Here is a 10,655-nt window from a genome sequence, read left to right on the forward strand (position 1 = left end):
GGCACGGATGCCACAGGTCCCAGAACTTCGTCCCCAGCCCTGGCCCAGGCAGGGAGGACGGCGTCCACTGTCCCTGGCCTGCTGTGGGCTGCGCTGCAGATTGGCCCTGAAAACTGGTGGAGCTGAGGGAATCAAAACACGAGCCTGAAAAAATCCCCAGCAATACATTGTTCTAGAGGGTGATCTGCATGAGTCAGATCATGACTGCCGTTTATGGGCCTTGTGCGCACATATACAATTTTTTCTTTTTTTTTTTTTTTAATTTTGACTGTTTAACAAATTAGGTACTCCGAGATGCCACAGTCAGGGCACAGGGGTGCTCTAATAAAATGATCTAAGATGATTACAGCTGAGGCAGAGACCAGTGAGAAATTTCCCAAAGGTGCAATAAAACCGATCTTCCCCAAAATATTTAAATCTGTTCGGAGAAAAGCATCAGAGAACCTGATGGGAAAAATCCTGGGGGGGGGGCAGCTGCTCAGATGTCCCCGTCTGCAACCGGGGGCTGTGAGCTTGGCTGCCCGACATGCTGCGGTGGCAGTTCCCCAAGCCTGTCACCCAGTCGGGGCAGCGTGCGCCCTTGTCCCAGGATGGGACTTGCCAGGCAGTGTTGGCCCTGTAGCAGGTTTCAGGGCAGGAGAGCGCGGAAGTTTGAGGCTGGGGCTTGAACGCTGCCAACAGGAGGCAGGTGAGAGGGTCTGCTTGTGCCCCATCTCATCTCTCCTGGGGCAGGTGTTTTGCAGAGAGCAAGAGAAAGTGGGAAACGTGAATTTTGGGTACGTTTCCATCAGTGTTTTAGGTTTTTGACGTTCAAAAATTTTAGCAAATATAGCCTTGTTTTACATTATTTTGCTCTGATGTGCCCATTAACCGCTATTCCATGTTTTAGCTGACATAGTCACATATTTAAACACTAGCTTTGCAGTTTGCTCAGCCTTCCATGCAGACAGCATGAGCAGAAATTAGTTGCCCTGTATCCAACAGATTTCTGGTCAGAGCAGATTATCCTTCAAATCTAGGTCATTAACTTGTATTTGTCTGATGTAAAACAAACTAATGTGCCATTCCCACTGATAAACTGGCTGACTTCTGCTTTCATCAGAGAGAGACTGGCAGAAGAGTTATCTGAGAGCAGTCAAGTCTCCAGACTTCACTGTCCTGAGAGGATTTAATATCCAGGCAGATGATGTCTATAGGACACTCACAGATCACTGGGTCTGGATATTTCAAGGCATTACTTTCATTTAAAACAAAGGGGAACCAAGACACTGCGTCAGTGATAGATCTGCTGTTATTTAGGAGCTATAACTATTGTAACATTTATGATGCTGTGCAAAACAGCAGCTCATCTGGTTCTCCCTCCCTCCACCAAAATTGAAATATTAATTATATTATATATAAAACATAAAGTTGAATAAAGAAATTTAATTAACTGCATTTGCAAAATTGAGAGAAGGAAGCCTTGCTTTACTAAAGAAAAAGGAAAATCTTTTTTTTTTTGGTAGCAAACTGATCACCCTTACTGACTATATAATTCTTATTATTAAAGTAATCCTTGAAAAATTTAGATTCCACTTGAAGATATTTCAAGCCAGGAAAATATTTTTTTTCCACAACATGTTTAAATTACATTACTCTTTCAGTTGGATAATGTTCAATTCCTATTCAAAGAGGGCAAAGCCACATTAACTACCATTTCATTATTGTATTAACAACAGTTCACTTGCTGTTCTTACAGAATGAGTAAGTAAATGCTTCAGAGATTCTTCTGCTGTTTAGTGGAGATAGGAGGCATTATTAAACACAGCTTTCTAAAGCAAACCTAAATTTATCCATTAGAAACCCTTACTGAAGACAAGAATGACAAATTTCTCTTCCATAAATTAAAATGTTGGTGCTATTTATAATACAAGGTCTGTTTTACTTAGATTTTATAAGGCATGAATGTCCAAATGAGAGAAAAAAAAAACCCTCAGTGAGCAGGAAAATCAGTGTTGAGAGAGGTAGAAAAAGGGTGAACGCCACTATCACACACAGAATGGGGGGTCCAGATGGAGCAGCACCACGCAGTAGGATCGGTCAGATACTGCTTATGTTTTTGCTGAAACACCTGGGTGAATATTTAGGAAAAACAATACTTAGGTCAAATTCTGGGATGTGTTTGATCTATATTTTGGGCAGGATTGAGGTGAAAAACTGACAATTTTACATCACCTTCTGCTCCTCTGAAGCCTGGATTAAGGAATAGTGGGAACGGCATCTGGCATAGGTGAGCTGAGATCCAGGGCTCTTCAGGGTGGAACAAATTAGAGGAGTCTGTTAGTGACTCTTTATTACCAAATGCCACCAGAGCTTGCTCCAACTTCACTTTTTCCTGCCGTATAAGGAACTGGGACACATATAGGTTTGCTATGTAAGAGTCATCTCTTTCTGCATCAGCAGGATTTAGTCTCAAGGCAGAACTATGTGAAGAGAAAAAAAGTTACACTCCAGGTACTAAAAACTAGTGGAAACGCAGGACATTTTATCATTAGCTCCAGCTTCCGGCATATTATCAAGAGGTGGAAGACTTGAATTCCCATAGGACATGCCATATTCGGTGAGAAGGAATGGCATCTGTTTCAGGATCCTTTCTCCAGCAGTGGTCTGGCATGGATATTGAGACAAATTGTATTTAAAAGCTCCAAGACAAGAAGGAGCTAGAAGGACTTTTCTGTCTTCTGAAAATAATCAACCAAGGGCGTACTTCTGCATGAACTAGGTTGCACTTTCAATAGCTGCACATGGACCTATGAATCTGTGCCATTGTGCTATTTTCAACCTCTGAATGTTCTCACACAATGATTTACACTGGTAAATGAAAGATAACTTCCTTTTAAAAAAATAAGTTCTTCCTTTCTCCCTCATAGTGTCATTGTGTTTTATCCTATTTCCTGCCTTGAAAAAAAAAAACAACCAAAAAAACCCATAACCTACTCCCTTTCCTTCCATTTATTAACATTCACCATGATGTTATGACCTCTGTGATATCCACCCCCAAACACAGCTTTTCTAAGCTGAAAAGATCTCAGCTACTTTGTTTCTCCTCATGCAGAAAAAGTCTTTTATCATCCTTGCTGCTCCCCTTTGTACTTTACCTAATTTTGCTTTACTGAGTTTGGGTGACCAGAAATGTTCCTCGTGTTCAAAAACTGATCACACTGTGAGTGGATAAAGTGGCAGAATGATGGTTTCTGTTTTGTTTGCCCATTGTCTGATGGCTGCTTAGCAGAGGACTAATGTTGTCAGAATCATCTACATGGGAATTCCCCAAACTTCCACTTTGGTGGTGGAAAAGTTTTCACTTTTACCAGGAAATAACCAATTTTGAGCCCACTACTGTCTGTGTGTAATTAGGGTTATCTTTTGCAATGTGCTTGTCCTGGTTTCAGCTGGGATAGAGTTAATTTTCGTCCTAGTAGCTGGTGCAGTGCTGTGGTTTGGATTTAGGATGAGAATAATGTTGATAACAAACCGATGTTTTAGTTGTTGCTGAGCAGTGCTTACACTAGTCAAGGACTTTCCAGCTTCCCATGCTCTACCGACTGAGAAGGCTGGAGGGGCACGAGAAGCTGGGAGGGGGCACAGCCAGGACAGCTGACCCAAACTGGCCAAAGGGATATTCCATACCATGTGATGTCATGCCTAGTATATAAACTGGGGGAAAACTGGCCAGGGGGGTGGACTGCTGCTCGGGGACTGGCTGGGCATCGGTCGGCGGGTGGTGAGCAATTGCATTGTGCATCATTTGCTTCATATATTCTGTTACTACTACTACTACTACTACTATTACTACTATTATTATTACTACTATTTTACTTTATTTTATTTCAATTTTTAAATTGTTCTTATCTCAACCCAGGAGCTTTCTCACTTTTACTCTTCTGATTCTCTCCCCAGTCCCACCAGGGTGGGGTGGGAGTGAGCGAGCAGCTGTGTGGTGCTCAGTTGCTGGCTGAGGTTAAACCACGACAATGCTTTACCTTGCACTTATCAATCCTGTATTTTACTTACTGCCATTTTGTTAGTGAGTCACTCAGCATTTAGAAATCCTTCTGGAAAGCCTGGCTTAGATTTGTCCGCTTTGAATAGACTGTTTCACCTGGGTACCTTCCCTTGGGAACCTTTGTCCCAGCTCATTTATAAATCTCTTCCTTGTTACTGGTTCTCGCACAGATTCTTGGGGATCCCCTCCAGCGAATTCCTCAGTTATGAAATCAAGCTTTTACTCCTAAACTCCATTACTGCCTTTTAAACAGTTAATCTATGAAAGGACCTTCCCTCTCATCTCCTGACAATTTAGCTTTGTAAGAGCCTTCTGTGGGGAACCAAAGAGGATTTGAACGTCCAAGCATGCTTCTCAGCTGAACTACCTTCATCCACATACTCAATGACTCCTGAGAACTGAAACCATGTGAGCACAACTGTCTGCAAAACCACACTATGAATTATGTAAAGTACTGAGAGATGGGAGGTGTCTCAAAATCATAAAGATGATTTAGGAATGAAGCCTCCAAAGCTATTTTGGGGTGTAATTCCTATTGATTCCATTTTGCATTCAAGTCTGAATTTATTGTGGTTTTCTAACTTTGTGCTTATGAATGCCAAAAGGAAAATTTCCCTGATGTTCTCTACCCCATACCTAAAATTAATCTCCTATGTCCTTGAAATTTAATTAAACCAGATAGTCTTTTAAATCGTTTGCCCACCATATGTTGGAAAAAGAGTAGCAAAATTAAATGAATAAATCACATCAGAGAGTAAATTAAATACACTGTTTGAAGCCAGCTTCTCTCTAATTTTCCTCATTGTTAAAACTGAGTCAATGCTGACAATAAGCATTTAGAAGTGGTCAGGAGAAAGCACTTCAGAATGCATTGTACAGAACACTGTGCATGCAAGGTACAATGGACTAGATTTTCTAAAGTTTTTTTTCCCATTCCTGATTGCTTTGGTGTGAAGTTGGTAGTATGAATTACATTCTAGACCTGATGGAGTAGAAATAAAAGCTTTACAAAGATGGAACATGAAGAAAGAAAACCATGCCAGAAGTATAACCCTCTTGATTTACATGTTGCCTACTGTAAAGCTAAGTCAAGAGAATCTAATTTCATTACTTTGTAAAGCACAGAAAAACATTAAATTCATAAAGGGAAATTAAAAATTGAGAAAAAAAATGTATTTCTTGTTTGATGAAAATTTTTTATAGCCAACACCTCAGCCCATTCCGTATGACACCATAAGATAATACACATAAATCCATGCTGTTGAAAAAGCATCTGCAGAAAGCAGTTGCCCAAATCTCTATCACTACGTATTAGGCAAGACTAACTTCATATCCCTTTAGAAGGATAAAGTCAACGACTTCAACGGCAGTGGATTCTGCCACTCCAGTTGATGTCCAGTGGCTTCAAGACGCTCTCTGATTTTTGTTTTAAAATCTGTAAAACCATAAATAGCCTGGGATTTAAGCAAGTGAGATCATGTCTGGTTTAAAATGAATGCAAGTTTTATGTGTAATCTGATTAAAATAATGATAGAAATGTTTGCAAAGTTTTTTGCACTATTTTACCAGTGACTAAACTGGTGAACAGCACAGACTGAAGACTGTCTTTGGATGAGTCTCCATGGTAGGGTATGTCAGATGGTGTGAGCTGAATATGACCTTGAGAATGAAGAGTGACTCTACAGCCACGTCAGAGGGTACCCTAGGTAAGTTGCCCAGTAGTTCACCAAGCCTCTAGGTTAAAGGAAGACATATCCACTATGTAAAGGGAAGGCACTTGAGGTCAGTTCTTCAACTCAGATATTGAAACATGAAAAAAAAAGGGTTCCCTTTGCCAAAGGATCTAAATTTGGTTTTCTTTCTCCGTGACTATTCCCCAAAATCCTTTATACGTAACAGAATGTTGGAAGATCATCTGAAATGTCAAATTGTAGCTTTGCCGTAAGATTATGGTGTTTGAAAGACAGTTTTTTAACTACATCTGTACTGCTAAAGTAAATCACATTGGGGATTTTATTGTTCTGAGGCCAGCTATCGCCACATGGCTCATGACCACAGTGCATAGCATTAGTCCCCAGTAGAGCAGGTTCATCTACGAGAAAGCTTGTTGGCATGGTCCACGCCAGAGTGAGCTAACCCACAAGCAGCATGGACAATGAAGTTCCAGCACTTGGGTTGACCCCCAGCTCCCTTCAGCAGCAGGGAGGAAGCCTTTCTGTCCCTGCTGTGTCATTTTGGGTGGAACCGGTTTAAGGGCTCAGGAGGCCAATAGGACACACGCCTGACTGCAGTCTCATGGGAAAAGTATCCTCCCAGCGCAGACATGTGGGTCTCGATCTCTGTAGGGTTTCATTGTTAATTTTCAACACTATTGGCCAATTTCATTGGAGAGGGCAGAGACCTCACCACCCCAAGGTCTTTCAGGTGATGTCTGGTCAGGTGGGAGAGCTCTGATGGGGTCAGGCCTTGCCTGTAAGACTGTAGATGCTGGCAGCGCTCAGAGGGCAGGCAGGTGCCAGACTGCAAAGCCCCTTTGGTTCCTGGGGCTGAAAATGACATGGTGGTTATGGAGCTGTGGCACCTCTAGGGCTAGAGGTGGGGCTGTAAGGACTGTGGCTTTGCTTGCTTCCAGTGGCACTTAGATGATCGCAACAGCTACAGCTTAAGTGTCTCTAGTGCTAAGTTTTCGTAAGAGTGTAATATCAAACATAGAAACAAGTGGCAGGGTAGAAACACAGTGCCAGTCTCTTAATTAATTATTTAGTTTTTGAAAAAAGTTTTCTGATAAAGTTTAAAAAAAAGCTACATAAACACACACTTTTTTGCAACTAGCAAATTACCTGTTGGGAGAACAGGTAACAAACGGATCCAGAGATTTACTGGGGAGAAGGAGATTCAAATCTGCTCAAACAGAGAAGAAACCCGAATAAACACACACTTTTTTGCAACCAGCAAATTACCTGTTGGGAGAACAGGTAACAAACGGATCCAGAGATTTACTGGGGAGAAGGAGATTCAAATCTGCTCAAACAGAGAAGAAACCCGAGCACATGCTCATCATACCCCAGGTGAATGCTGGTACCTCTTATATGCAGGGTAAATCATCATCTACTGCAGTCCTAAATAAAAAACTAGCATGGGGACTTGGCACACTTCCTTCTGGGTTTTGTGAGAAAGAAGTGGCACCACCAGCTGTCTGTAGGGGAAAAAGCAGGGCTCTGAATCCCATTGGGAAATGAGTGGCTCCTTACAGCTAAAGGTCGGGTGCTGAAGACCTGAAAGAATGCAATTTAAACATCCCTGTCCCTATTCTCAGATAGCTTCCCACTCAAGTGACAACAGTGTAAGCTCAAAAGCAGGACTGTGACATTGAAGGCGAATTGCTCAGCCCCATGCGACAAAGCTGTGACCCAGCAGGGCACAGTGGAAGTTGGGACTATCCAAGTCCTGCGTTGAGCTCAGTACATTTTCTTTCCTCCCATAGATCCCTCACGAGTAACAGAAATTAATTTTTTTAAAAATGAATGAAGTACATATGGCAACACAGCTGCTGAAAATCTGTTACCCTTTTTAATCACCTCTCATGTCCTGGGCATGCATTTTATCCTTCAAACTCAGTAAAAGGGAAAGTGCTGCGAGGAAGGCAGCTCCCTGTATTATCGGGGGACTTTTTGGTGTTATTAAGTCATGCAAAAGAAGCCTTGCCTATAAGCCTATCCAGAACTTAGGTCTCAGTGGGTTCATCTTTAATATACTTTACATATTTATGATCACTAGAACAAGCAGAATTTCAGAGTTTTCACAGAGGGGGACTCAAAACTGTAAATAAATAAAATTGAAAAGGGAGAGGACCATGCTTCTTTTTCTTAATGATGATGAGCTTTTGAAACGAAAGGGATATAAACCCTGGATAAGTGCTCAAACAGCCTTGCAATACCACAATTTTCCACCTGCTCATGGGTTCACTGTAGAATAGTCCTCAGGCCGAAGTGACAGGGGCTCCAAAGCACTGTTTACTGCCTATCCTCCTTCCATAAGCACTCAATGTCATAAGCAGTCAGAATGACTATTTCTCATTTGGTAGCCTTGGATCTCACTACTGGCTATTCACGTTTGCGTGTCAGCTCCAAGGTAAGGAGAGCAAGTCTGGTGATATATTCAATTCCAATGCTGAAGCTGGGGAGAGAGAAAAATGCAATTATTGAAGGAGGTGCTTCTGTGAAGGAGCAGTGATTTACATCCTGAATAGGTGTAAATTATCTTCCCTCCCCACCCCCAACTTCAGCAAATGTACTCCTTATTCAATATCTTGCTGCTGTGATGTTTTTTCTTGCAGTCTCTGATTCTCTGTTAAGATCAGAAGGCTGTGGTTTAGCGAGAGATATGAGGGAGTATTCCCTGTGAGGGAGTGGGCTCCTTGTGAGCCCAAGAAGCGGTCATTTTAAGTCAACAATGAGGTATTTGTCAGTTGAAGAGAAGGTCTTCAACTAGGGCAAGCTGCTGGACCTACAATTCATCCCTGCTGGAATGAAAAAGAATAGAGCTGCTTGTTTGTTCATTTTGAATCCTTCATGGAGGGCTGCCAGTAACTGTTAACTTGTGTATTATTGTGCTATCAGACAGAAGAAATGGCAGTGAGAATTTACCAGCACAGTCACAAACCTTTCATCACACAGTTATCATGGTGATAAAGTTCAGTGGTAGTTACTCACCTCTCCAAAAACAAATATTACCCACTCAGACAAGAAAGAGAATGGATTTCTGCACGATGGTGCTATAATAGCTCACGCTATTACACCTAATTCCCGTTTACCACTAAATCCAAGTGCCCAGTGCACTTTGAAGTATTGATTGTCAGAGCGCTCCTGTGAGCAAGGAGGGACCATGATCTATCCTTGTTTTGTAGATCAGAGACGGAGGTGTAAGGCTGCGGTTAGATTGAGCCATGGATACACATTGCCATGAGCTTGGGCCCCTGGATCTCTGGGTCATTCAAATAAACCTGACTCCCTGCTACCAACATGACCAAGTTTCCTCCCCACAGCAAGCCCAAGGAGAGCGATAAGAAACCTGTGGAGTCAGATCTCTTCCCTATGGGGTTGGGATACAGCCTGTTGCTCAGGGCAACAGATTTAGTCATAGCTAGAGAAATTAAAGCTCTGATTCACAAACACTGGCAGTCACCTAGTTTCCATGTATTTTTATGTAAGTTTTAATTGCTTGCTTGTCTTTGAAACCTGGACTTTGTATCATAGCTTCAGCAGCTAATTTGCTCAGGTGTTTTGGAGGGGTGCACCTCAGCTACTCAAGTATATGGCATGCTCGATAGACAGGTGATTGTGTCTCTTATTTGTCTTCTTTATCCTCCAGGAAGATGAAGTTGCTCGTGAGAGTCGATTCAATTTCAGTGGCTATGGCATGGGTCACTGTCTCCAAGTCAAAGACGGCACAGCAGTCAAGGCTACTCCACCCAACCCACCTCCGGCACCGTCAAAGGATTCAGATTCCATCAAAAAGAAGTTTGTTGACCGTGCAAAAAGGATTGATACAATATCCCGTGCTGCATTCCCACTCGCCTTCCTCATTTTCAACATCTTTTACTGGATTACATACAAAATTATTCGGCATGAGGACATTCACAAGAAATAGGCAACTCTAGTTTGCCAGGACTTCTTAGCCAAAGTGATCCACATGTAAATAAACAGTGAAATGTCTTTCTGTCATTTGGACTAAGGGTTTCTTTCCCCCCCAAGGACACTGAAGAAAAAAATGAACAAAAAGGAAAAGAAGTATAGAAGGAAAAGTGATTGCATGAAAAAATATGCCGTGAGATCAGTCAAAAAAGGTTCCCCCTATGTACTCTCAGTGTTGTTCTTCCAGATTCAGCATTGATCAGACATCTGTAAATGGGGCCAAATTTTACCCAACTTTATCACCAAGATATTATCTTTCAAGAGAAAAGAGAATCAGAAAACAAACAATTCTCCTAGAACATCTACCAAGAGGCTGTGGGGGCTACAGTACAGTGAGTTATAAGAGGACCAAACTTTTTCAGGATAACGTTGCCTTTCTATTTGAAACAAGTCTACTGAGCTACATTCCATGACCATGTCTGTAGTTAGTGGTTTCACCAAGGAGTCCTTTTGTGGGTTGTAAATTATTTCTACTGACAGGGGAGAGGAAAAAAAAAAGGAAAAAAAAAAAAGATTTATACTTTACTATCCTTGTGGGTGTGCATTTTAATATTATCTTGCTTTACTGGAATTGTAATTTTGGGGTTGAACTTGTGTGTCGTGTGATTTATTTGACAGTTGACACTCCAAAACCAGTGAAACTGCCCAGTTTATTTTTGTTGGAAGACAGTGCACTTACTTCGTTTTATTTCTGCTGATTTTACATGCAACTTGAGGTGCCAAACTGTATTTTACCTATTGTGCTACCCTGTACCACACTACTTAGTAAGAACTTGTTTCCTCAAAGGTGTAGCTCAGTTTAGCATTGAGTTTCTATTACTGCTCTCATTGTAGCTGCAATCAATAGCTCTATAGGTAAACACAACTTGTTTACAGACTTCTAATTTATATCTTTACTCAGAGTGGCTATCATTTTA

General features: G+C 41.6%; 1 protein-coding gene across 2 annotated transcripts in view; it reads left to right on the forward strand.

Moving 5' to 3' along the window:
- The window catches only part of GLRA2 (glycine receptor alpha 2), a 129,282-nt gene extending 119,588 nt beyond the window's left edge, over positions 1–9,694 (forward strand). For both annotated transcript variants that reach the window (XM_009278543.2, XM_009278544.1), the window contains exon 9: positions 9,416–9,694. In XM_009278543.2, coding sequence (XP_009276818.1) covers positions 9,416–9,694 — 279 coding nt within the window. The remainder of the gene's footprint in view (positions 1–9,415) is intronic.
- Positions 9,695–10,655: the final 961 nt, after the last annotated feature.

This window comes from Aptenodytes forsteri, unplaced genomic scaffold, assembly GCF_000699145.1.
Source record: "Aptenodytes forsteri isolate BGI_AS27 unplaced genomic scaffold, ASM69914v1 Scaffold434, whole genome shotgun sequence".
Classification (NCBI taxonomy): domain Eukaryota; kingdom Metazoa; phylum Chordata; class Aves; order Sphenisciformes; family Spheniscidae; genus Aptenodytes; species Aptenodytes forsteri.